The sequence below is a fragment of the Saimiri boliviensis genome, chromosome 9 (genome assembly GCF_048565385.1).
Source record: "Saimiri boliviensis isolate mSaiBol1 chromosome 9, mSaiBol1.pri, whole genome shotgun sequence".
In the NCBI taxonomy this organism is placed as follows: domain Eukaryota; kingdom Metazoa; phylum Chordata; class Mammalia; order Primates; family Cebidae; genus Saimiri; species Saimiri boliviensis.
Genome location: NC_133457.1, coordinates 109561346 through 109588132, shown reverse-complemented (window position 1 = coordinate 109588132; position 26787 = coordinate 109561346). Strand labels below are relative to the sequence as shown.

Here is a 26787-nt window from a genome sequence, read left to right as displayed (position 1 = left end):
GCCTTACGAGCTCAGAGCCTCAAGAGCTGACAGCATTCTAGGCTGAAAGCCTCAAGCAGACTCTGACCCACACATTTATTCTCTCTGAACAGGTGATGATTATTAACAAACAGATGTTCCATATTTTCTCAAAACACAAAAATATACCAAGTAGGCAGCTGGTGCTCACTTACCACTGATCACAGACAAACTAAAAAGTATTATCCACGAGGGAGCCACGGGGGCAGGGTCAGATGTCCCGCGCTTAAAGAATTGTTTTAACCAGTGTATGATATTTATATATTGTTCTGCCACTTTAGAATATCCCAAATAGTATTCTAGTTGGCGTGGGGAGGGGGGCTAGGTTTTCCTTGCCATTGTTCTTCCTAGCAAACAATATATTCTATCATTCACTCAGCATTTCTCCGCAATCGTACACTTAGCATTTCTCAACAACTTAACATTTCTCAACAGCTCACACCTGTAATCCCAGCACTTTGGGAGGCCAAGGCAGGCAGATCACCTGAGGTCAGGAGCTCGAGACCAACCTGGAAAACACGGAGAAACCCTGTCTCCAAAAATACAAACATTAGCTGAGCATAGTGGCAGGAGCCTCTAGTCCCAGCTACTCCGGAGGCTGAGGCAGGAGAATCACTTGAACTTGGGAAGTGGAGTTTGCAATGATCTGAGATCACGCCACTGCCCTCCAGCCTGGGTGAGCATAAGACTCCGCCTCAAAAAAAAAAAAAAAAAAAAAAAAAAAAACACAAAACAAAAGAACAAACAAACTAACATCCACCAAGTTTTCTGCTTGACCCAGCCTCTAGCAAGGTTACTGGAGTTAAAAGGAACACAGATACTTCCTTCTCTGGATACTCTTAATCAGGTGTCCCCAAACTACGGCCCGCGGGCCACGTGCGGCCCCCTGAGGCCATTTATCTGGCCCCCCCGCCGCACTTCAGGAAGGGGCACCTCTTTCATTGGTGGGAGAGGAGCACAGTACGTGGCAGCCCTCCAACTGTCTGAGGGACAGTGAACTAGCCCCCTGTGTAAAAAGTTTGGGGACGCCTGCTCTTAATACTTTCTCTGTTCTCCCTCTACATCTTTTCTGCTTTGTTTGCTTGTGGTATGTGCCCCTAATTATGATAGCTAGCTTTTTTTTTTTTTTTTTTTTTTTTTTTTTTTTTAAATCAGAGTTTTGCTCTTGTTGCCCAGGCTAGAGTGCAATGGTGAGATCTTGGCTCACTGCAACCTTTGCCTCCTGGGTTCAAGCAATTATCCTGCCTCAACCTCCCAAGTAGTTGGGATTACAGGCATGTGCCACCATGCCGGCTAATTTTGTACTTTTAGTAGAAACAGGGTTTCTCCATGTTGGTCAGGCTGGTCTCGAACTCCCAACCTTAGATGATTCACCCACCTTGGCTTCCCAAAGTGTTGGGATTACAGGCATGAGCTACCGCGCCTGGCCTGATAGCTAGCATTTATTTGGTACTAATGGTGTGCCATGTACCATGCCCATTTATTCTTGCAGTAACCTTAAATTGTTTCCATTTTAGGATGAAGAAATTGAAGCTCCGAGTGCTTAAGCAAAGGGTCAAGATCATACACCTAAGAACTGACAACCTGGGATGTCAAACTCTTGTCTGTCAGACACAAGAGTCTAAGCACATAACTACCAGGCTATAAAAGCCACCTTCCAGGCTGGGCGCAGTGGCTCACACCTGTAATCCCAGCACTTTGGGAGGCTGAGGTGGACAGATCATCATGAGGTGATGAGTTCAAGACCAATTTGGCTAATATGGTGAAACCCTGTCTCTACTAAAAAATACAAAACTTAGCCTGGCATGGTGTCACATACCTGTAGTCCCAGCTACTCAGGAGGCTGAGGCAGGAGAATTGCTGGAACCCGGGAGGTGGAGGTTGCAGTGAGTCGAGATTGTGCCATGGCACTCAAGCCTGGACAACAGAGCGAGACTCCGTCTAAAACAAAACAAAAAATAAAATTTCCACTCTTCCATGAACAGTATACGGATTCCCTAATAGCAGCCACAGAATTGCTTCAACTCTGGTTCCTGCTAAAGAGGGTTCATAATAGTGCCAATTTGATAGTTCATTAAGGTTAAATAAATTACCCAGAATTTGGATGACCAGCCTTAAGGTTTGCCAGGGACTGAGTGGGTTTCCCAGGAACAGTTTCAAACTGAGGATGGCTGGGAGTGTGGCTTACTCCTACATTTGGGAGCCCAAGACAAGAGGTTCACTTGAGTTCAGGAGTTCAAGAACAGCCTGGGCAACATGGTGAGACCTTGTCTCTACAAAAAGTACAAAACTTAGCTGGATGTGGTACCACATGCCTGTAGTCACAGTTACTCAGGAGGCGGAGGTGGGAAGATCGCTTGAGCCCAAGAAGTCGAGGCTTCAGTGAGCTGTGATTGCACCACTGCACTCCAGCCTGGGCAATAGAGTGAGACCCTGTCTCAAAACAAAACAAACCCCCAGGCACGGTGGCACAATACCTGTGGTTCCAGCTAGTGGGGAGACTGAGGTGGGAGGATCATTCGAGCCTGGAAGGTCAAGGATGCAGTGAGCCATGATCATAGCACTGCACTCCAGTCTGGGCAACAGAGCAAGACTCTGTCTCTAAAAAAATAAATAGGCTGGGCATGGTGGCTCATGCCTGTAATCCCAGCACTTTGAGAGGCTGAGGCTGGTGGATCACTTGAGGCCAGGAGTTCAAGATCAGCCTGGCCAAATGGCGAAACCTCATCTCCACTAAAAGTACAAAAATTAGGGCTGGGTGCGGTGGCTCAAGCCTGTAATCCCAGCACTTTGGGAGGCTGAGGCAGGTGGATCACGAGGTCAAGAGATCGAGACCATCCTGGTCAACATGGTGAAACCCCGTCTCTACTAAAAATACAAAAAATTAGCTGGGCATGGTGGTTCATTTCTGTAATCCCAGCTACTCGGGAGGCTGAGGCAGGAGAATTGCCTGAACCCAGGAGGCGGAGGTTGCGGTGAGCCGAGATCGCGCCATTGCACTCCAGCCTGGGTCACAAGAGCGAAACTCCGTCTCAAAAAAAAAAAAAAAAAGAAAAGAAAAAATTTAAAAAAAGGAAATGGAACTATTTTTGTGACTCTGTGGATTATATCAGCAGAAAAAAAAAAAAAAAAAAAAGACACAATGGAGAAAGTCCTAGGCAAATTAGGACAAGTTGACAAGTTGGTCATCCTTCCCAGAAGAGTACTTGGGGCTAAATACATGCTTAGTGGACATGATTATTGCTTCCCTTTTATTTCATCTATTTGGCAACAAAAGGTGGCAAGCACCCACTCTGTGCCCTGTCCCAGGGTCTGGGAACCCTGTAAGCAGTAGATACAGGTGGGAGTGGGAGTAGGGTGTGTGGGGGCTGTGCAGAGCACCTTGCTCCAAGGGTTTATTAAAAAATCTACTAGTGGATCACCTGAGGTCAGGACTTCGAGTTCGAGATCAGCCTGATCAATACGGTGAAACCTCGCCTCTACTAAAAATACAAAAATTAGCTGGGCAAGGTGGCTCATGCCTGTAATCCCAACACCTTGGGAGATCAAGGCGGGCAGATCACGAGGAGTTCAAGACCAGCCTGACTAACATGGTGAAACCTGGTTTCTACTAAAAATGCAAAAAAATTAGCCAGGCATCATGGCATGCGCCTGTAATCCCAGCTACTCAGGAGGCTGAGGCAGGAGAATCACTTGAACCTGGGAGGCAGATGTTGCAGTGAGCCAAGATTGCACTCCAGGCTGGGTGACGGAAACTCTCTCAAAAAAAAAAAAAAAAAAAAAAAAAAAAAGGAAAGAAGAAAAGAAGGAAGGAAAGAAAAGAAAGAAAAAAAGAGAGAGAAGAGAGAAAGAAAGATTAGAAAAATTAGATGGGTGTGGTGGTAGGTGCTTGTAGTCCCAGCTACTCAGGAGGCTGAGGTGGGAGGATCTCTTGAGCCCAGGAGTTAGAGATCAGCCTGTTATAGTGAGACCCTGTCTTAAATAAATAAAATAATAATTTTTTGTTAAAAAATAAAAAAGGGGCCGGGCGCTGTGGCTCAAGCCTGTAATCCCAGCACTTTGGGAGGCCGAGGTGGGTGGATCACGAGGTCGAGAGATCGAGACCATCCTGGTCAACATAGTGAAACCCCGTCTCTACTAAAAATACAAAAAACTAGCTGGGCGTGGTGGCGCGTGCCTGTAATCCCAGCTACTTAGGAGGCTGAGGCAGGAGAATTGCCTGAGCCCAGGAGGCAGAGGTTGCGGTGAGCCGAAATCGCGCCATTGCACTCCAGCCTGGGTAACTAGAGCGAAACTCCGTCTCAAAAAAAAAAAAAAAAGGGGGCCAGGTGCAGTGGCTCACACCTGTAATCTCAGCACTTTGGGAAGTCAAAGCAACCTCTCTCTGGGAGGCAGAGGTTGCAGTGAGCCGAGATCACACCACTGCACTACAGCCTGGGTGACAGAGCGAAACTCCGTCTCAAAAAAAAAAAAAAAAAAAAAAAAAAAAATCCACCAGCCCTGAGAAATGGCAAACCTTGCTCCCCTAGGGTGATTCCAGTTGCTGGTGTGGTATGTTCCATGGCTGATAGCACTTGCCTAGATTTGCTTTCCCAAGCGGGAAAGGTCTCTGGGATCTTTAGGTCTCCGGGGGATGATACAGAGACAGATGGGTGGGACCCGTAGCAAAGCCAGGCAAGGAGGTCCTGAGATGATTATGGGTGGCAGGGAAGGAAAGAATGTGCCTTGACATTGTGCCTGGACCTGATTGCAATAAAGGCCTAAGAGGTAGTTCCTATCATCGGGCACATTTAGTGAAGGAAGAAACTGAGGGTCAGTGACCCAAGTGAAGTGACTTGCCCAGGATCGTGCCAGGAGGACATGGGTAATTGTAATTTGAACCAAGGTCCCAGCAAAGCAGGATCGTTGGGGCTGAGTGGGCCGACTCCTGCACTTCCCTCTCCCTGGGTTTGGGTCCCCCACTTGTCCAGACAGCGGCTGGGCTTGTCACGGGGCTCTGTACAGCCTTTTTCCCTCACCCGGCTGCCAGCGACCCGCCCTGTCCCCTCCCAGCCCCCGAGGGAGGAGGGGTCGGGGAGGTCCGGCTTTATAAAAGCGGCTGGAACAGCCCTGCCCGCCAGACCCCGTCGCTCGGATCCCCTGAGCTGCCCGCCACCCCACGTGACCGCGCCGCCCCCCAGCTCCACCGCTGAGTGAGTTGGGGTGCGTCCCATCCCGTCCCCAGATCCTCGCCGAGCCGCGTGGGCACTGAAGCTGGGGTGGGGAGGAGAGCTGCTGAAGGAGGGCGCTGGCACGGGGGACACCGGGCAGAATATCTGATGGGAGAGATTTAGGACCTGAGGGAGCCGGGAGACCCGAGAGACCACGGCCTGGTCGGCTACCCGCTCTCCTCCCCGGGCGCGAGGCCTAGGAGACCGCAAGCCACCCTCCAGGAATGCGCGTGCAGTCGTTGCCATGGCAACGTGCAAGCCTGCGCGGGCCTACTGCTAAAGGAAAGGGGAGGTTGTTGGGGGTGTGGGGGCTGGTCCCCTGGAGGTCCAAACTCATCACGCGGCGGTAGCACGAGGGAACTTGGGACGTCCCCTCCCCCGTGTCCCAAATCCTTTGGGAGCCACAGCGCAAGTCGCATCGCCACTCTGAGCCTCAGTTTCCATATCTGACAAATGGAGACAAGATTATTGGTTCCAAGTTCCCCGAAGAGTTATCTGGAGGGTAACGATCCAGGCTAGTCTCCACGGTTGGACGTCCAAGGAATGGGTTTACACAGCTCAGATAACTCCTGCGACCCCACCCCACCCACAGGCCCGCTCGCCATGGCCCTCTACGGGGCCCTCTTCCTGGCGCTGCTGGTAGGCGCTCACGCAGAGCTCCCAGGCTGCAAGATCCGCGTCACCTCCAAGGCGCTAGAGCTGGGTAAGGCGCAGGGACAGACAGGGACGGACGGGAAAGGACGGGGGTAGGGTCGCCCCAACAGTGTGAGTGGGAGCTAAGGGTCTCGCTTCTGCCTCAGTGAAGCAGGAGGGGCTGCGTTTTCTGGAGCAAGAACTGGAGACCATCACCATTCCGGACCTGCGGGGCAAAGAGGGCCACTTCTACTACAACATCTCTGAGTAAGTGGGAGGCGGGGCCTCGCGATCCGGGGCGGGGCCTCGGCGGTGGAGGCGGGGCCCGGGAAATCTCGGGGTCTCGGGAGACTGGAGGCTCAGTGGGAGGGGGGCGTGGCCAAGTCGATGAGGCACGACTTAAGAAACCGGATGGGGCCGAAAAGATAAAGACCTAGCCCGCCATCATAGGCGGGACCAGGCAGATGGGCGTGGCCTGGAGAAGAAGGTAGGTGGGGCCAAGAAGAAGGCCGCAGAACCCGTGGATGTGAGGCGTGGCCGAAGAGCACCAGATAGGTGGAGTCAAGGAACTTGCCAATGGATAAGAGGGGAGTCTTGGGCACGGGGTGGAGCTAATGAGAGGGGTGGGGGAACTGAAGGCTCTACGTTTGGTTTAGGATGGGGGGGACTAAGAGATAAGGGGCGGAGCTTAGGTGATAGAGGCAAAGTGAACCGACTCCTCTGATAAAAGACCGGGGCTAGGCTGGGCGCAGTGGCTCATGCCTGTAATCCTAGCACTTCGGTGAGGCTGAGGCTGATGGATCACCTGAGGTCAAGAGTCCAAAACCAGCCTGGACAGCATGGTGAAATCTCATCTCTACTAAAAATGCAAAATTTAGCCGAGCGTGGTGGTGGGCGCCTGCAATCCTAGCTACTTGGGAGGCTGAGGCAGGAGAATCGCTTGAACTCAGGAGGCGGAGGTTGCAGTGAGCCGAGATCATGCCATGGCACTCCAGTCTGGGCTTCAGAGAGAGATTTTGTCTCAAAATAAATAAATAAATGAATAAATAAATAAAAGTTTAAAAGACCGAGTCTAGCAACCCCAGGGTGTGGAAGGGGAGGTGGGGCAAGCGAACAAAACTTTTTCTTTTTTTGAGAGGGAGTCTTGCTCTTTTGCCCTGGCTAGAGTGCAGTGGCACAATCTCGGCTCGCTGCGATCTCTACATCTTGAGTTCAAGTGATTCTCCTGCCTGAGCCTCCGGAGTAGCTGGGACTGTAGGCTCATGCCACCACACCCAGCTACTTTTTGTATTTTTAATAGATACGGGGGTTTCACCATGTTGACCAGGCTGTTCTCAAACTTCTGACCTCAAGTGACCTGCCCGCCTTGGCCTCCCAAAGTGCTGGAATTACAGGCATGAGCTACCTTGCCCAACAAACAAGCAAACATGACTTCTAAGCGATGGGGTTAAGCTCACTTTTAACACCTGGATCAGGAAGACCTCATCTCTCAGCCACCCAAGTTCAACTTTGAGCCACCCAAGTCTAAGTTGGGCACTTAAGGGACAATGGAAGAATTCATTCCACCCACTCCCACTTCCCCAAGCCTGGACTTGAAAGAGAAGCAGACACATTTCCTGTGGTTGGGTGGAGTGCTCTCTACTTGGCCCTGGATCTGACCCTGAGGTCGCCTGTAGGGTGAAGGTCACAGAGCTGCAGCTGACATCTTCCGAGCTCGATTTCCAGCCACAGCAGGAACTGATGCTACAGATCACCAATGCCTCCTTGGGGCTGCAGTTCCGGCGACAGCTGCTCTACTGGTTCTTGTAAGGACCCAGCACCCTCAGGGGAGCGGAGGGTGGATCGGGAGGGCTGGAGGTGCTGTGGGGCTGTGGGCAACTCCCTTAGCCTTCCTGAGTTTTAGTTTCTTCATCTGTACAATAGGAACCAGCATACCCCCTTCATAAGAGTTGATGGGAGGGTTTGGTGGGATGTGTGGAAGGAAGTGAAACCTTACTAAGAGGTATCGTGATGCATGGGGGCACTGAGAACTAATTAAGCTCCTACCTGGAGTGAATATTAACCCCCTTGGCAGCTATGATGGGGGCTACATCAACGCCTCAGCTGAGGGCGTGTCCATCCGAACTGGTCTGGAGCTCTCCCGGGATTCCGCTGGCCGGATGAAAGTGTCCAATGTCTCCTGCCAGGCTTCTGTCTCCAGAATGCATGCGGCCTTCGGTGGAACCTTCAAGTAAGCCCCATCCCCAACTCCAGCTCACCCCTTTTGAGCTCCACAGCTCATCTGCCTAGCACAATGCAAAGTGCACAGGCCTGGGAATCAGACCAACTGGATCCTAAGCTCAGCTCTGTTACTTCCTGGCTGTGTGAACTTGGGCAAGTCACTGAAGCTCGGTGCCTTGATATCCTCATAGGTAACATGGGGATAATAGTAAAGCCTGTTTTATAAGCTCATTGCCAGGATTGTGTTGGTACATGTAAGAATATGTAGAACAGCTCTTGGCATATGATAAATGCATATTTAAGTGCTGGCCACTTAAGGGTAATTGTGAGGAGTAATAAGCACAGTTGGCCATGTACTGGATTCTCAATTGGTATCTCTAAATAATTATAACAAAAATAATATATATATATTTTGAGATGGAGTCTCACTCTGTTGCCCAGGCTGGAATGCAGTGGCACAGTGTTAGCTCACTGCAACCTCCACCTCCTGGGTTCAAGCGATTCTCCTGCCTCAGCCTCCTAAGTAGCTGGGACTACAGGGATGTACCACCATGCCCAGCTACTTTTTTTGTATTTTTAGTAGAGACGGGGTTTCACCACATTGGCCAGGCTGGTCTCAAACTCCTGACCTCAGATGATCCGCCTACCTCAGCCTCCCAAAGGGCTGGGATTACAGGTGTGAGACACTGTGCCTGGCCTATTTTTTAATTTTTCCTGCAGAGAAGGAGATATGGTTCTTGTTCTGGAAAAGGGTGGAGGAAAGAACATGGCGGATTATCACCTGGTGCTGGTACACTGACAGTATTATTTATTCATCAAAGTATATACCAGGCTCTGAGAATGCAGGAAGGAGCTTAGAGTCTATCTGGAGTAAAAAACATTTGTTGTCAGGGTCTGGAGAGAGAGACTAAGAAAGCGCTTTGGGGATTCAGAGGAGGGGAATTTGGGAAGACAGCCTGGAAGAGGAAGCATCTGAGCTCAGATGGGGAATTACAGGGTAGGAACGCAGAGGGCGGAAGGGATGGATGTGGGGATGCTCAGGGTGGGTTTGAGGCACTGTGAGTGGATTCATTTGGCTGGTGGGAGCAGCGAGTAGGTCGGGAGGTCTTGAGAATCAGGCTGAAGAGGGAATTTGGGCCTGGTTCTTGGAAAACCTTCATGGAGGAGCTGTTATTTAGGCTGAAGCTGAGGACTCCCACTGCCACTATTTCCCTGGTCACTGATTTCTCCTGGACCTGGATCTGGACTGGGGCAGGGGCGGGTTCTGGGCTCACCCGGCCTCTCCTCTCCTCGCAGGAAGGTGTATGAGTTTCTCTCCACGTTCATCACCTCAGGGATGCGCTTCCTCCTCAACCAGCAGGTGTGGGCAGCGGGCAGGTTGTGGGGTGGCAAGGGTGGGCACGCTCCCACTTTGAGAAGGCCCTGACTCTGACCCCTACCTCGCAGATCTGCCCCGTACTCTACCATGCAGGGACGGTCCTGCTCAACTCCCTCCTGGACACCATTCCTGGTGAGTGGGTGGGGGGTGAGGCCAGGGGTGCGGCTGTCATGCAGCACCTCAGAGCAGGCCCCTTCCAAGCCCTGCTGTTGAACAGTCCTGGGTTCAAATGTGGCCTCTGGAGCTGACTTGCTGTGTGATTCTGGGTAAGTGCTGATTTCTCTCTGGGCAAAGTGCTTGTTTACTCACCTGGTTGGCAGTACCCCCTCCTGGGGTTGCTGTGAGGGTTATCTGAGAATAGTTGTCAAGGTCCTCAATATGTGCATGCTGATAACTGGCATCCCCTTTGTCTTCATTTAGGTGCTCAATTAACATAAATTCCCTTTTTCTAAGCCATAACCTCTGTCTCCTGTGGGGCAAAGATATTGTCCCATCACACCCACACACAGGCATGAGAAGGGAAGGAGGAGGTAGGAGAAACCAAGGGAAAGGCACCCCATCCCATTTTTTTTTTTTTTTTGAGATGTAGTCTTGCTCTGTCACCCAGCCTGGAGTGCAGTGGTGTAATCTTGGCTCACTGCAACCTCTGCCTCCTGGGTTCAAGTAATTATTCTGTCCCAGCCTCCTGAGTAGCTGGGATTATAGGCGCCCACCACCATGCCTGGCTAATTTTTGTATTTTTAGTAGAGACAGGGTTTTCACCATGTTGGACCAGGCTGGTCTCGAACTCAAGCCGAGATTGTGCCACTGCACTCCAGCTTGGCACCTGGCAATGGAGCACGACTCTGTCTCAAAAAATAAAAAATAAAAAATAACTAATTTGACCCTCATGACAACCCTATGAAGGATGGATGTATCATCATTTTATGGGTGGGACTCAGCCCAGAGAGGTTAAGCACCTTATCCCACATCACACAGCCGTGAGTGACTTGAGCCCCTTCCTGCAGTGCGCAGTTCTGTGGATGACCTCGTTGGCATTGACTACTCCCTCATGAAGGATCCTGTGGCTTCCACCAGCAACCTGGACATGGACTTCCGGGTGAGCTGCTTGGGCTGGTGTACAACCTCTGACCTCCTAACGAGACCTCTTTCTCTGCTAAATTGCATGATTTTACTTCCTAAAGCACAGTTCTGATGAGCCCACTCTCATTACTGAGAATGCTATGGCCACCTATTACTACAGAATTAGGTTCTGTCTCCTGGGTCTGGCATTTGAGCCCTGTTAATCTTACCTGGCTGCACCTTACTTTTTTGAGATGGAGTTTTGCTCTTGTTGCCCAGGCTGGAGTGCAATGGTGTGATCTGGGCTCGCTGCAACCTCTGCCTCCCCGGTTCAAGCAATTCTCCTGCCTCAGCCTCCTGAGTAGCTAGCTGACTACAGGTGCACACCACCATGTCCAGCTAATTTTTGTATTTTTAGTAGATACAGGGGTTTCACCATGTTGGTCAGGCTGACCTCGAACTCCTGACCTCAGGTGACCCACCCACCTCAGCCTCCCAAAGTGCTGGGATTACAGGCGTTAGCCACTGCACCCTGCCTGGCCCTATCTTTTAAATCTTATCCTGTTTCTTTGCTGTTCCCCAAATAGACCCCTTGATTCCCACCTCAGGACCTTTGCTCATGTATGGCCTTTCCCCAGCTCCCCTGAAGGAGTTGGACACAAATCTCTATGCAAATAATCTCATTTCATCCTCTCACAACTCTGTGAGTCAGGTAGTAACATCATCCTAATTTTAGGGATGTGGAGACTTACTGGTAGAGGTGACATCACTTGCCCAAGGCCACATAGCTAGTGTATAGACACTACCTTTGGTCTCCCAGAGGAGTATAGCAGTTTCAGAGTGCAGACTCAGGAGCTAGAATCCGTTGGGTGCAGTGGTTCACACCTGTAATCCCAATACTTTGGGAGGCCAAGGTGAGAGGATTGCTTGAGCCCAAGAGTTTGAGACCAGTTGGGGCATCATAGCAAGACCCCATCTCTACAGTAAAAGAAAAAGAACTCCTGAAATGTTCAAATCCTAGCTCTGCCACTGACTAGCTGCATGGCCCTAAGCATAACTTTTCAGTGTCTGTGTAATGTGTAATGGAAATAATCCAGTAAGAAAGCATACATTGCTCTGCAGATTGGAGTTGATCTATGTAAACAGCTTAGAGAACCTGGCACAGAAGCATGATGAGTCTGCACAGTATATGTTAACAGTAGCTGTTGTTACTGCCTTTAGCTTTCAAGGCCTACTCAGATGTCACCTCTTCTATGAAACCTTTCGTGACCCTCCCTCCTCCAGTCTGACGGGCTCCCCACCTTGTAGCAGGTGTCCTCCTTCCAATGCCTTTTAAGAGATGTGCTTGTTGGCCTGGCACAGTGGCTCACGCCTGTAATCCCAGTACTTTGGGAGGCCAAGGTGGGTGGATCACAAGGTCAGAAGTTTGAGACCAGTCTGGCCAACATAGTGAAACCCTGTCTCTACTAAAAATACAAAAAATTAGCCGGGTGTGGTGGTATGCGCCTGTAATCTCAGCTACTCAAGCAGGAGAATCATGTGAACCCGGGAGGTGGAGGTTGCAGTGAGCCGAGATAGCGTCATTGCACTCCAGCCTGGGCAACAGTGTGAGACTCCATCTCAAAAGCCAAAAAGACAAACAAACAACAACAACAAAAAACAAGAGATGTGCTTGTGAGTCTGCCAAGAACAGCAGCTGGGTTCCCGCCATCCCCCCACAATGCCTAGCACAGGGCCAAGAGGTATCTGCTGACAGTCCAGGTGCCGGCCCAGTCTGCCTCGACCCTGACCCTGAGTTCCCCACCCCAGGGGGCCTTCTTCCCCCTGACAGAAAAGAACTGGAGCCTCCCGAACCGGGCGGTGGAGCCCCAGCTGCAGGAGGAGGAGCGGATGGTGTATGTGTCCTTCTCTGAGTTCTTCTTCGACTCTGCCATGGAGAGCTACTTCCGGGCAGGGGCCCTGCAGCTGTCGCTGGTGGGGGACAAGGTATGCCAGGGCCTGTTTGTGGGATGGGCAAGAGGGAGTCTGTGACAGGGCCCACTCCCTCACTCCTGATTCCCCTGTTCAGGTGCCCCATGACCTGGACATGCTGCTGAGGGCCAGCTACTTTGGGAGCATTGTCCTGATGGTGAGTGCTGGCGAGGGGCAGGGATAGGGCCACCTGCATGCCAGCAAGATCAGGGAGGGGTGCAGGTGGGGATCCCAGTGGCAGCCACACAGACAGGGGCCTGGTCTCTTGAGTGTGGCCGGTTCCCATCTGGAAGGGAGGCTGGTCCTTCCTGCTCCTTCCTGCCCTGTCTCCTTCACAGAGTTGCTGAGGATTAGAGAGAACTCAAGCTTTGCAAGAATGGGGCTTTAATAATATTAAACATATTCTTTTGTTTATGGGGGAAGGGAATGAGAGTTATACATTTTATTCATTGTTTGAGACAGAGTCTCACTCTGTAGCTCAAGTTGGAATGCAGTGGCACAATCTAGGCTCACTGAGATTTCTGCCTCCTGGGGCTCAAGCCATCTTCTTGCTTCAGCCTCTTGAGTGATGGCTGAGACCACAGACTTGTGCCACCATGCCCCCACTAATTTTTATATTTTGTTGAGACAGGGTTTTGCCATGTTGCTCAGGCTGGTCTTGAACTCCTGGGCTCAAGTGATCCACCCATCTTCACCTCCCAAAGTGCTGGAATTACAGGTGTGAGCCACCCACCACACCCAACAGAGTTACACATTTTAGAAGAAATAATTCAGTCATTGTCATCATCAAATTTATGGCTAAGCAATTAAGGGCAGGATTTCTGTCATCAGACTGCCTGGGCTTCAAGCCCAGTTCTGAAACTGAGTAACTACATAAGCTCTACAAGTTACTTAACCTCCCTGTGCCTCAATTTCCCCATCCCAGAAATGGGAATAGGGCTGGGCGTGATGGCTCATGCCTATACTCTGAGCATTTTGAGAGGCCAAGGTGGGAAAACTGTTTGAGCCCAAGAGTTTGAGACCAGCCTGGGCAATATAGTGAGACCCTATCCCTATTGAAAAATAAATTTTTAATCAGATCTTTTTTGGAGGGGGGACAGAGTCTCACTCTGTCACCCAGGGTGGAGTGCAGTGGCACAATTTGGGCCCACTGCAACCTCTGCCTGCCAGGTTCAAGCGATTCTTAGCCACTGCACCCAGCCTGAAAAATAAATTTCAAAAAAAAAATAAACAACAACCATAGAGTCCAGCCCTACAGCGTCCCGTGAGTTCCTCTCTGCTGGTGTGGAGATGAGAAACTGTGGAAATAAAAGACACAAGACACAGAGATAGAAAAAAGAGAGTTTGGGCCCAGGGGTCCATGCCACCCAAGGTACAGAGTCTGGCAGTGGCCCCAAGTGCCTGGACGCTCTGACTTTTATTGAGTACACAGCAGGAGACAGGGCAGGTAGGATGAGGTGATGGTGGTCAGTGATAGGGTCAGGTAAATCACATGTCTTGCAGACAGGGGCCCAAGACTTTGAAGAAGCCAAGGCAAGGAGAAAACCTAAGGCGTCAGCACTTTTTTCATACTTGTAAAGAAATAACAAGGTTCACTAAGATTTATGTTACTATTACTAATTCTTCTCTTCAAAGAAAGAGGAACCAGGTGCAGAAGCAGAACGTAGCCATGGAACGTGAGCGCTGAAGCATAGCACCACAGAGAGACAGTGAAGTCCCCGCATGTCTGTGGGTGTCCCTGACAGCCGTCAGGCCTGCCACAAGAGCTTGGGAGAGCGAAGTTTTCTCCTCCCTCTCCCAAGGAAGGAGACGTCTCAGCCATCCTGGACGTCTCCTTCCCTAGCTGGCTAGGGCGCTTTCCCAGCGCTTTCCCAGCGCTGAGGCGCCCTCCAGTAGCCCTTATGAGGGTGTGACAGAGGGCTTAGAGCGTCTTGCCTTGGGGTCACCTCTTTTCCAATGCCTCTTCAGTCCCATACTTCATGACCTGAGACTTATTAGTAAGATTAAAGATTATATATGTATATATTTATGATTACATATAAATAGCTATGGGATTTTATATATAGGAATAACTATTTAACTGTATCTCTAATTCTTTTCTAGTTCTATATTTATATGAGAACATGCTGAGGCTTCAGACCCTTGCCTTGGCTCTTGCAGGGTTTTCCCCCTGCAAACAACAACAAAATTGGCAGTAACAATACCGGCCTCAAATGTTTGTTATGAGGTTTAAAAGAGCCAACACATATACAGTGTTTAGAATCATGTTTGGTGAAGATTAGGCAGTTGCATCTTATAGTATTTCTACACTGCCTATAGAAGAAAGCACAGCAGTTTAGAGAAAGAAGATATGGTTGGGCACGGTGGCTCACACCTCTAATCCCAACACTCTGGGAGGCTGAAGTTGGCAGATCTCTTGAGCCCAGGAGTTTGAGACCAGTCTGGGTAACATGGCCAAACCCCATCTCTACAAAAAAAAAAAAAAGGTACAAAAATAAGCCTGGTGTGGTGGCATGAACCTATGGTCTCAGTTGCTCAGGAGGCTGATGTGGCAGGATCGCTTGAGCTGAGAACATTGAGGCTGCAGTGAGCTATGATCGTGCCACTGCACTCCAGCCTGATACAGAGACCCTGTATCAAAAAAAAAAAAAAAAAAAAAAAAAAAGGAGAGAGCAAAAAGATACAGCAAGGGGGTTGGGCACGGTGGCTCACACCTGTAATCCCACCACTTTGGGAGGCCGAGGTGGGTGAAATCACCCAAAGTCAGGAATTTGAGACCAGCCTGGCCAACATGGTGAAACCCCATCTCTACTAAAAATACAAAATAGCTAGGTGTGGTGGTGGGCACCTGTAACCCCAGCTACATGGGAGGCTAAGGCGAGAGAATCACCTGAACCCGGGAGACAGAGTTGCAGTGAGCCGAGATCGCACCACTCCACTCCAGCCTGGGCAACAGAGTGAGACTCTGTATCAAAAAAACAAAACAAAACAAAACAAAACACATATGGCAAGGGGCTGAGATACTAATGCAAAAAAGACATCCATGAAGAGTCTGGACTGGAGATGGACCTGAATATTGAGATGCATTTAGGAAGCAGAAGAGAAGAATACATTCCTGTTCCTTTGCATGGCAAAGGCATGAAGCCTAGACGCAGCTCTGAGGGTTTTGGCAGCCAGAGCTGTCTCTGTATTTGCAATATCTGAGTCCCCAGCGGGCAGAAGCTGCACCTGCCTTCCTTCCCCTTCTTCCCTGGGGGCTCTACAGGAAACAGCAGGGACTTGACCCGCCTCTGCTGCCCATCCCCCAGAGCCCAGCAGTGATTGACTCCCCGCTGAAGTTGGAGTTGCGTGTTTTGGCCCCACCACGCTGCACCATCAAGCCTGCTGGCACCACCATCTCTGTCACTGCCAGCGTCACCATTGCCCTGGTCCCTCCAGACCAGCCTGAGGTCCAGCTGTCCAGCATGACTATGGTGCGGATCCCAGAGTGGGGGCTGCTAGCCAGGGGTCAGGGAGAAATGGGCTGTGGGTCACTGATTTTTCGGGTCAGTAACATCCTCCTCCCCATGTTCCCGAAGGATGCCCGTCTCAGCGCCAAGATGGCTCTCCGGGGGAAGGCCCTGCGCACGCAGCTGGACCTGCGCAGGTAGGCAGACTACCTCCCTGCACCTCAGTGTCTTGGGGACAATCACACCTGTCCACTGGGATGTTGGAGCTAAAATTCAGTCATACCTATAAGCCACTGAGAGCTGGGGTCTGTCTTTCTTAATGTACACAAAAGTGCTTTTGTAAAGCCTAACTCCTCCGCATTCTCACACACCCTAGACGCAGGCAGGGCAGGTATTATGAGATGAGCAAATGGGTCCACAAGGTTAAATAACATGGCCACAGTCACACAGCAAAGAACAGAACATGGGTTTTGACAAAAACCTCAGCACAACACAGCTTTGTGACCTTGAGGCCATTTTATCTTTCTTTTTTAAAAATGTTATTCCTTTCCCCCGCCCCCGAGATGGAGTTTTGCTCTTGTTGCCCAGGCTGGAGTGCAATGGTGAGATCTTGACTTACTGCAACTTCCACCTCCTGGGTTCAGGCAATTCTCCTGCCTCAGCCTCCCAATTAGCTGGGATTACAGGCGTGCACCACCACACCCAGCTAATTTTTGCATTTTTAGTAGAGACAGGTTTTCACCATGTTGGTCAGGCTGGTCTGGAACTCCTGACCTCAAGTGATCCATCTGCCCTGGCCTCCCAAAGTGCTGGGATTACAGGCGTGAGCCACCGCACCCGGCCTTATTCTTTTATTTTTACTGTGTTTATTTATTTTTGGGACAGGGTCTCAATCTGTTGCCCAGGCTGGATTGCAGTGGTGCAGTTATAGCTCACTGCAGCCTTAATCTCCTGGGCTCAAGTGATCCTCCAGCCTCAGCCTCCCAAGTAACTGAGACTACAGGTGTGCACCACCATGCCTATTTTATATTTTGTAGAGACAGGGTCTCATTTTGTTGCCCAGGTCGGTCTCCAATTCTTGAGCTCAAGTAATCTTCCCACCTTAGCCTCCCAAAGTGCTGGGATTACAGGCATGAGCCACCACACCCAGCCCGTTCTGTCTTTCTAGGCCTCATTTTCTCCACGTGTTTAGTACAGGTAAAAGTAGCATCTGCCTTCTAGGGCTGTGCTGTCCAATATGGTAGATACTAGCTACATGTGACTATTTACATTTAAATTAATGACAATTAAATAGTTTTGGCTGGGTGCCATAGCTCACGCCTGTAATCCCAACACTTTGGGAGGCCGAGGCGGGTGGATCATGAGGTCAGGAGATCAAGACCATCCCGGCTAACATGGTTAAACCCCGTCTCTACTAAAAATACAAAAAAATTAGTTGGACATGGTGGCGTGTGCCTGTAGTCCTAGCTACTCGGGAGGTAAAGGCAGGAGAATCGCTTGAACCTGGGAGTTCAAGTGAGCCGAGATCACGCCACCGCACTCCAGCCTGGGCGATAGAGTGAGACTGTGTCTCAAAGAAATGAAAAACAAAATAGTTTTCCAGTTGCACTAAGCCACATTTCATTAGCCACATGTGGCTAGTGACTATCGCAGTGGACAGTACAGAGACAAAACATTTCATAGAAAATCCGACTGGACAGTGCTGTTCTAGGGCTACAGGAGATAATGCAGGACCCCAGGTTCGTCTCTAGACGCAGGTTCTGACACTTCCCAGCTGTGTGACTTCAGGCATACTTAATCTAGCGGGGCCTCATTTTCCTCATCTGTAAAGTGCAAATCCTAATAGTGCCTACTCCTTAGGCTTGACATAAGGACTAAATGAGTTGGTACTGTATTTTAAAATATTTTACTAATATTACCTTTTTAAACATGTTGGCTGGGAGCGGTGGCTCACACCTGTAATCTCAACACTTTGGGAGACTGAGGTGGGTAGATCGTTTGAGGCTAGGAGTTCAATACCAGCCTGAGCTACAAAGTGAGATCCTGTCTCTACGAAAACATTTAAAAGTTGCTGGGCGTGGTGGCTCATGCCTGTAATCCCAGCACTTTGGGAGGCCAAGGTGGGCAGATCACCTGAGGTCAGGAGTTTGAGACCAGCCTGGCCAACCCCATCTCTACTAAAAGTACCAAAAATTAGCTGGGCGTGGTGGCAGGCGCCTGTAATCCCAGCTACTCAGGAGGCTGAGGCAGGAGAATCGCTGGAACCCGGGAGGCAGAGATTGCAGTGAGTCAAGATTGTGCCACTGCACTCCAGCCTGGGAGACAAGAGCAAGACTCCATCTCGAAAACAGAAAAAAAAAGAAAAAAGAAAAATTAAAAGTTAGCTTGTCATGGTGATGCATGCCTGTGGTCCCAGGTACTCGGGAACCTGAGGTGGGAGGCTGACCTGAATCCTGGAGGTCAAAGCCACAGCGAGCTGAAATTGCACCACTACCTTCCAGCCTGGGCAACACAGTGAGACCCTGTCTCAAAAAAAAACAAAAACAAAACAAAACAAAACAAAAAAAACGAACTAAAAAACCAAAAAAAAAAAAAAAACCAAGAAAGAAAAGAAAAGAAAAGAAATATGCTTAGTGTCTGACAGGAACTAAGCAATGTGAGTTTTGTTAAATAAAATAACACCTGCAAAGCTACCGGTAGAAGTGTGGAACGTTAGAAGCGCTCAATAAATAAACAGTAGCAGACTTGGAGAAAAGGAGAAGCAAGAGGGAGCAGTGATGGCCCGGGGATAGCTGGAAAGTTGTAGCACCTGGAAAGGTGCCTAGGTGGGGCATCTGAGCCTGCAGCTCATGCACCTCTGGCAGGTAGGCCTGGTGGCCTGAGGAAGGGGAGCTTCTAGGCTTCACGCCCACAGGGCTTTCTCTCCTGCAGGTTTCGAATCTATTCCAACCAGTCTGCTCTGGAGTCGCTGGCTGTGAGTGGGGAAGGGTGGGTGGGCTGGGCTGGGGTCAGGGTGGGCAGGTAAAGGCAAGCCCACCCCCTACTCGCTGCCCTGTTTCCCCTCTCCCCTCCCAGCTGATCCCACTACAGGCCCCTCTGAAGACCTTGCTGCAGATTGGGGTGATGCCCATGCTCAATGGTAAGGCTGGGGAGTGAGGACAGAGGAAGGAAGGAGGGCTGAGCTGGGCAGGCCCAGACTGAGCCGGGTGCTCCCACCCACAGAGCGGACCTGGCGTGGGGTGCAGATCCCACTACCTGAGGGCATCAACTTTGTGCGTGAGGTGGTGACAAACCATGCGGTGAGTGGATGGTGGGATGGGAAAGGAGGGCAGGGCTTTCGCCTCTCTCTATAGCTCCCCAGTGCCCTCCACTACCTGACCCCAGCTCCTCCCTTACCAGTCCCCAGCTCCCATTTTAATCTTAAGACTCCTAAAAGCCTTTGCACACACTGTAACTTCTCCTTGGAGCACTCTTCTCCTATCCCAATACCTACTAATCTTTCAGGTCTTAGCTCAGAGGTCACCTCCTCCAAGAAGCCCTCCTTGATACCCATAGTCTGTACTCCTAAAGCCTCATTTTAGCACCTTGACATGGAATTATCTATTAGATTGAGCCCCTGAAGGACAAAGACTGTCTCTTCTTTAAACTCTGGCCTCAGTGACCGAATGAATAAATGAGACTCCCCTCTCTGCCCCCTGCACAGGGCTTCCTCACCATTGGGGCTGATCTCCACTTTGCCAAAGGGCTGCGAGAGGTGATTGAGAAGAACCGGTCTGTTGATGTCAAGGCATCCACTGCCCCCCCACCCTCCACAGCAGCTGTCTGAGCCCTCGACCCCCACACTGGCAGCTGTCATTCAGGACTCCAACCCCTCTTTCCCCACATTCGTATCCTATAGTGGCCCCTCTAACCCCCAGTGCCACAGAGAAGACGGGGTTTGAAACTGTACCCAATTTAATTGCATAATCAGTGAATCCATCAATTATAGTCCGTCCACCACCTCCCTGTGGGCTGTCCTGAGCTCTGTTGGGGTCCTGGGATGGGATCAGTGCATCATAAAGGGCGTTCTTTAAGTAGAGAGGGGGCCAGGCCACCCCATTCAGGAACTACTGCGGGAATGAAGTGCTAACCTGCCCCCAGGCTGTCTATGGGAGTCCCAGAGGCAGAACCTGCCCTGCAGGGACACTTTGCTTACAAGAGGACTCTCCTAGCAGGACAGGCTAGGAGAGGCTAGGAGGAGCTGCAGCAGGCTGTGGGGAAGCTGGTCGCGGTGGTCATCAATACGGCTGCTTGTTCAGAAATCGGGAGAACATGGTGAAGGCAGCGAGGGGCTTGTCGGTGGGGACCATGTGTCCGGCGCCCTGAGGAGCAAATTTTGTGAGATCCTGACTCCCATTTCCTCCTCCTCATATAACTGCTCACCCGTGAGGGCTTCCTTCATCCCAAGCCCTTTATTCTTCCCAGAACCCTTCCCGCCCCTCTTCAAAAAAAACTTGCCCATACAGGGGCTGGATGGTGACCCATGACCCAGCATAAAAGGCAGCCTGAGAGTGGGCCCTGCTCCTTCGCCTCTGGCCCAGTTACCTCTCAGCAGGCTCAGGCCCTACCTTGATAGTGAGAAAGGCAATGTGGGAGAACTCCTTCACGAAGCCGGCAATCTGCTCCCCGCTGTCCCCGTACTTCACTAACCAGGGCCGGCGCTGCACCTCCATCTGCCCCACCAGGAAAGACATCAGCCTACGGCAGCTGCATCCATGCCCACAGCTGCCAGCAAGACCTCGGGGTTGGGAATTCCTCCACTTGCCCTCTGTGGACCACAGCCAGGCAGCCAGCCGGCCACTCCCAGGCATACCCACCCCCAACCTCCACAGGAGCCCCCATCCCAGGGCCAGGAATCTCTGCCTTACCTTCTGGTTGAGGGAATCCACAAACCACTCATCCCCCATGAAATTGCAGGCCATGTCTACATCTCCATTATATAACAGGATCTGGTATTTCTAAAGCAGGACGGGGTAAAAATGAGGGGTGGAAGAAGCCCAGGCCCCAGCCCTTCCCTAGTTGGAGGCCTACCCCTCAGGGAATGCAAGGGGATGAGCTAGACAGGACGAACCAGGAAATTCTCATGTTTTCTGATGACTTACTGCACGTCCGGTGTTCTGCTAAATGTTTTACCTTTGAAGGTAGATATCATCATTATCCCCATTTTACAGATGGGCAACCTGAGGTTCATGATATTTAAGAAATTGACCCAAGATTATGTGGCTAGTAAGGGACTTGCACCCAGGCCATGTGACTCCAGAGCCCATGCTATTAACCACTGTGCTGGACAGAACCTCCTCCTAACTTGGCCCTGCCAGTGCCTCCTACATGAACTTGGACAAGGTCTCCTCCCCCTCAGACCTCTGTTGGCCTGTTTTTGGCATGAATGAAGCTCTTCTCACCTTTAAGGCTCTTTGGCTGGTGCAGACCTTCTTTTTTTTTTTTTTTTGAGACGGAGTTTCGCTCTTGTTACCCAGGCTGGAGTGCAATGGCGCGATCTCGGCTCACCGCAACCTCCGCCTCCTGGGTTCAGGCAATTCTCCTGCCTCAGCCTCCTGAGTAGCTGGGATTACAGGCACACGCCACCATGCCCAGCTAATTTTTTGTATTTTTAGTAGAGACGGGGTTTCACCATGTTGACCAGGTTGGTCTCGATCTCTCGACCTCGTGATCCACCCGCCTCGGCCTCCCAAAGTGCTGGGATTACAGGCTTGAGCCACCGCGCCCGGCTGGTGCAGACCTTCTATAGCAGGGTGGCATGGGTGGGGACAAATGCAGGTTCAAATCCTGACTCCACAAACCACAAGACCCTGGGCTTTGCCTTTTAGAGTTTCAGCTTCCCCCGTCCTGAAGGGGCACCCAGCTTGCTGTGCTACTCTGGGGTCCTAAGGCTGCTGGTGGATCCAGCTGTGCTGTCCCCACTCACCTGTGAGCTAAGCAGCTTCAGATACTGGGAGTTCATGCTTCGGTAGAGACGGCGGTACTGTAGGTTTACCAGGAAGCTGCCAGGAACACATAAGCAGGCCCCAGGAAGACCAGGTAGGGGCAAAAAGTAGTCAACAGATCAAATCTCTCCTATCTCCAAGCTTCAACCCAGGAGGCAGACAGCTGGGTTCCACTTCCCTTTTTGGGGGGTTACCCTCTCTAGGACTGACCTGGATGATGAGCTGAGATTTGGAAAGCCTCAACTCACCCCCATTTAGAAATGTACAGGGACATGTTCTGGTTGTTATGAGTAATGGGATGCAACTGGCATTTAGTGTCTAGGGGCCAGCAGGTGTGAGAGTCACAGCATATAACAGGGGAGAGTGTGGCCACTGAACAATCAAAATGGACCTGAGCAGCCCCTGCTGGGCCCAGTGTCAACCTTTACTTGTTGAGGGTCACAGGACATTGGACATGGAAGTAATATTTTGTTGTTGTTTTTTGAGAAAGAGTTTCACTCTTGTTGCCCAGGTTGGAGTGCAGTGGCACGATCTCGGCTCACTGCAACCTCCACCTCCCAGGTTCAAGCGATTCTCCTGCCTCAGCCTCCTGAATAGCTGGCATTACAGGCAGCCACCACCCCACCAGGCTAATTTTTGTATTTTTAGTAGAGACGGGGTTTCACCATGTTGGTTAGGCTGGTCTTGAACTCCTGACCTCTGGTGATCCACCTGCCTCAGCCCCCTAAAGTGCAGGCGTGAGAAACTGCACCCAGCTGGAAGAAATATTGTTAATGACCAATGTGATGGCCAGGTATGGGGGCTCATGCCTGTAATCCCAGCACTTAGGGAGGCCAAGGAGAGAGGACTGCTTGAGACAGAAGATCCCTGGGAATGTGCCGACACCCTCAAGCCCCAGCAACCTGCCATCCCGAGTCATGGGTGGCCATGGAGCCTCACTTGCACATGTCCCACTGGGGCAGCTGCTCGGGGATGTGGAGGGCCTTCCGCACGTCCGGGTTGTTGAGGTAGGTGGACGCAGCTGTGGTGTTGGTGCAAGGGGGGTCCATGCGCACTTTATTCCCTGAACGAAGCAGTGCCTGGAGGGTGCCGACAAAGGGTCAGAGCCACTGCTTCCCTGCCTCTCCCCTCACCCTCACTTCACCAGGAGGAAGCCCATGCCCTTACACACCTGATGCCACATCCGCTTGATTGGCAGGAGAGTGAAGATGTTGCCCAAATCCTGGACCACAACAGTGTCCTTCTCATACCTGCATGTGAGGTGGGGGGATGAGTGTGGAGCCTCCACACGGGGCTGGGGTGGGCCCCAGGGGCACCTGGCAGCACCTACCTAAAATGGCTGGGCACCCCTCCAGCACATGGGGCATAGAGGTTGTAGATGTTGAGGCCAGAGTTGCCCACGATGCGGGACACTTCCTGAAGCTGCAATACACACCGAGTCACCATGCTTTCCAGATCCCTGGTCCCTCCACGACCCACCAAGTTGTCCCAAGATGTATTGCTTTTGTATTTCATCTCTTCACCCGTCACCCACTTTTTTCACAGGTAGGGAAACTGAGGCTCAGTGGCAAGAATCTTCCCAGACCTGAGTCTAAATCCTAGTGTCACTGTCTCCTCACACTGTGACTTCAGACAGTGATTTCAAATTCAGGGCCCTCAGTTTCATGTGGGTAGTATGATCTTTCGGGGGAATTTTGAAGCTTAAATAATCTACATAGACACAGTTCAGCACAATGCCTGTCACAGTGCAGGTGTTCCCTCAATGTGAAGGGGTCCTGTCTCCTTCACGGAGGTTATGGGATTTGCCACCATAGGAGGTGCGGGTGGTGGGAATACACACTTAGACACGTGTCCCAGAGAACACTAAATTGCTTAAAGGTGCAAGATAAGAAAGCAATGAGGGATGGAGAACAAGGAGTCCCCAAGGAGGGAATGTGGTCCTGTTCTCAGGATCAGGGATGGCGGCGCTGATGCAAAGTGACGGCAGAACCTCACATTGGTCACACATTCTGGGTCTTCGTTGTCATAGAAGTTACACTTGTTTTGAGAGCAGCAGTGGGTCTGGAGAGAAGACCAGAGCCTGTAGGAGATGAGAGGAAAAGTGCATCAGCCTCTGGTGGGAAGAGGAAGGCAGAGGAGGCGAGCATACCCCCCACCTCCCACCGACCTCCCTGACCCTAGGGGACTACGAAAGATATCGCGGGGTGTGGTCTGTACATCACCTAAGCTAGCTCCCAAAGAGGTGCCCCAGGGTCATACAAACAGGCCTCCCTAGTTCCTTTAAAATCTGATCTCTGGCTGGGCACTGTGGCTCATGTCTGTAATCCCAGCACTTTGGGAAGCCAAGGTGGGGGCAGATCACTTGAGGCCAGGAGTTCGAGTCCAGCCTGGCCAACATGGCAAAACCCTATCTCTACTAAAAATACAAAAAATTAGGCAGGTGTGGTGGTGTGAGCAGTGGTAGTCCCAGCTGCTTAGGGAGGCTGAGGCATGAGAGTCACTTGAACCTGGGAAGTGTAGATTTCAGTGAGCCAAGATCATGCCACTGCACTCCAGCCTAGGTGACAGAGTGAGACTCTGTCTCAAAAAAAAAAAAAAAAAAAAAAAAAAAAAAAAAATCTGATCTCTCTTCTTTGGTCTTTCAGCGCTAAGTTCTTTCTGCAACCTACCTGCTGCTCATAAACCTGGGATGGGCCTGGCATATCATATGCCTGGAGGACAGACCCAAGATCATGTAACCTGCCCCACCCTAGAGATCGCCCAACTGCCCTATCCCATACCTGTTCCCCAGAAGGCCATGGTAGTAGGCAAAGTAGACCAGGGAGTTGTCATTCTGCTCATAGGAGGAGAGTCCATTGCCCACAGCCAGCCCCTGTGAAACACCCAGGGTGCTCAGCTCAGGTGGAGGAGGAGGAGGAAGAGCCTCCCTGACCTAACACCCAGACCTTCAGCAATCCGGAAGCTGAAACCCAGGATGGTTTGTGGGGGCGGGTGGGTGTGGGAAGCCACTCAATGCAAAGGACAGAGCTGGCAGCCTGACAGGTGAGTTTCCTGCTATGGAAGGCACACAGACCTAGGGCAGCCGCGGCAGGGAGGTTATGCAGGAAACTGGGTTGGATGGGGATGCTGACCACTTTGACCTTGCTAACTGCAAGGCCACGGTCACAAGGTGCCTCCCTTCCCTCCTGCAGCTGCCCTGCACCTGAAGGTTCATGCTGGGGTCCTGCATGACCAGCACGGCTAGGGTGGGGATGTAGATGCCAGCATAGCTCTCTCCAGTCAGGAAAAGTTTGTTGTTCTTGTACTCCGGAAAGAGACGGAAGAAATCTTGAAGGGCCTCAAAATTGCTCTGGGCGACCTGGGGATAGGAGAGCAAGACAGCGGGTAATCAGGAAGCTTTGGTATTTGGACTGGAAAGAACCTCAGCGACAAAGACGTCAATCCACCCGTAAGAGGAAACTGGGCCACTACAGCACAACGGCATAGGACAGAGCTAAAAGTGGACTCCAAGACCATGCTCTTTCTCCCAGCATCGGGCCATGTATGGAGGACTCGGGAGCCTGGGGCAGATGGGCAGGCACAGGACTCACCTCAGTGTCATTGGTTACATAAAGTTTGTCATCAGAGTAGGAGAAGCCCACCCCAGCTGGGGACTCCAGGTATAACACATTGGCAATCTAGAGGGGAGGGAAAAATGAGCTAATCACCACCCCATCCAAATGCCCAGGCACCCCCACAGGACCCACAGCTCCAGCTATATACCAGGTTCCAAGAATAGGGGTTGTACTCCAGGGTGACACCATCTGGCTGGATCTGAGGAGGAAGAGATGGTTGGGTAAGTCCCATGGTGGAGGGAAAGGGCCACTATGAGACGCATTTTACATGTGGGCAAAACCCCTCAGAGGTACAGGCGGCAAAGCCAAAGGCACAGAGGAAAATCCCGATGCTCTGGAGCAAGGAAAACTTTTTGGAAAATCACAAAGCCCCTTCCTCCCTTTCCCCAGCCTTTTGCTTTGGGGACTGTGCTTTCCTGCTACTCTCCACTCACCAGGAAGGGGCCATGCTCTGTGAGGAGCCCATCTAGGGAGCTGCAGCCGGGACCCCCATTGAGCCAAAGCACCACAGGGCTGTTCTCGGGATCCTTCTGGGACTCCACAAACCTGGGAGGGTTGTCAGGGCAGGGTTGGCGCAGGTGGAGGGGCCCTTTCCAGCCCTCCCGGCTCCCAGGCATCCTCAGGGGTCTGCAGAACTACCCCCCACCCCTCCTCCATCATCTCTCCTCCCAATCCCGCCCAGAGACAGGGCGGCAGACCAGTAGTGGAGGTGCTTGGAGCCGGAGCCTTTGAGGTAGCCGGAGAACTGGCGGAAAGATGGCTGTTTGGCCAGCCCGGGGAGGCACTGGATCTCGTCCTGGTCGGGGGCTGCCTCGATTAGGGGCGCCCAAGACACGAGCAGCAGCAGCAGGAACAGCGGCGGCGGCGAGGCTCGGATCATCTGCAGGAGGCAGCAGAGGGGCTGTGGACTCCCTCCTCAGCGCTTCTGCGCAGCAGTCCCCGGGAAGGAGCTGGCGGCGCCTTCGCGGGGGAAAGCCCCGGCCCCAGCGCCAGCTCCCACTCGCGAGCCTCCTCCGCCGCGCACCGATCCCGGGCTCGGGGAACCCCTCCAGCCTTCGGTGCCAGCTCACCTCTGCTCCCCCGCGTCCTTCCTCTCCTGGAGGCTCCCGGGGACTGGGAGTCATGTGTACTCCGAATCACGTGAGCTCCGGCGCCACGTGACAGTCTTCCTCCCGCCCCCTACTTTGGTGCGTACAGTCCCGGGGGGCGGTGGCGGTCAATGCCGGGTCAAGGTCTGCGGGCCTCGCG

At 51.7% G+C, this 26787-nt stretch overlaps 2 protein-coding genes across 4 annotated transcripts; one reads left to right on the top strand and one right to left on the bottom strand.

The window, feature by feature from the left end:
* Positions 1-5097: 5097 nt before the first annotated feature.
* Positions 5098-19944, top strand: PLTP (phospholipid transfer protein). Of its 3 annotated transcripts, none has more exons than XM_003936459.4 (16): positions 5100-5210; positions 5821-5931; positions 6029-6128; positions 7538-7666; positions 7936-8091; positions 9378-9441; positions 9528-9591; positions 10467-10558; positions 12331-12507; positions 12590-12649; positions 15801-15965; positions 16071-16138; positions 18873-18915; positions 19017-19080; positions 19164-19240; positions 19645-19944. In XM_003936459.4, the coding sequence occupies exons 2-16, from the start codon at positions 5832-5834 to the stop codon at positions 19765-19767; spliced, it is 1482 nt and encodes a 493-aa protein (XP_003936508.1). In that variant the 5' UTR covers positions 5100-5210; positions 5821-5831; the 3' UTR covers positions 19768-19944. The 3 variants fall into 3 exon arrangements, with proteins under 3 accessions (XP_074262689.1, XP_003936508.1, XP_010345222.1); XM_010346920.3 differs by having other exon boundaries at positions 5100-5220; XM_074406588.1 differs by lacking the exon at positions 15801-15965 and having other exon boundaries at positions 5098-5210.
* On the bottom strand, positions 19878-26741 carry CTSA (cathepsin A). The gene is made up of 15 exons (XM_003936463.4): positions 26610-26741; positions 26238-26419; positions 25974-26085; positions 25688-25738; positions 25516-25602; positions 25128-25283; positions 24706-24797; positions 23921-24005; positions 23256-23347; positions 23097-23175; positions 22865-23004; positions 21907-21982; positions 20849-20938; positions 20549-20653; positions 19878-20302 (listed from the first exon to the last, which is right to left on the bottom strand). The coding sequence occupies exons 1-15, from the start codon at positions 26661-26663 to the stop codon at positions 20219-20221; spliced, it is 1485 nt and encodes a 494-aa protein (XP_003936512.2). The 5' UTR covers positions 26664-26741; the 3' UTR covers positions 19878-20218.
* Positions 26742-26787: the final 46 nt, after the last annotated feature.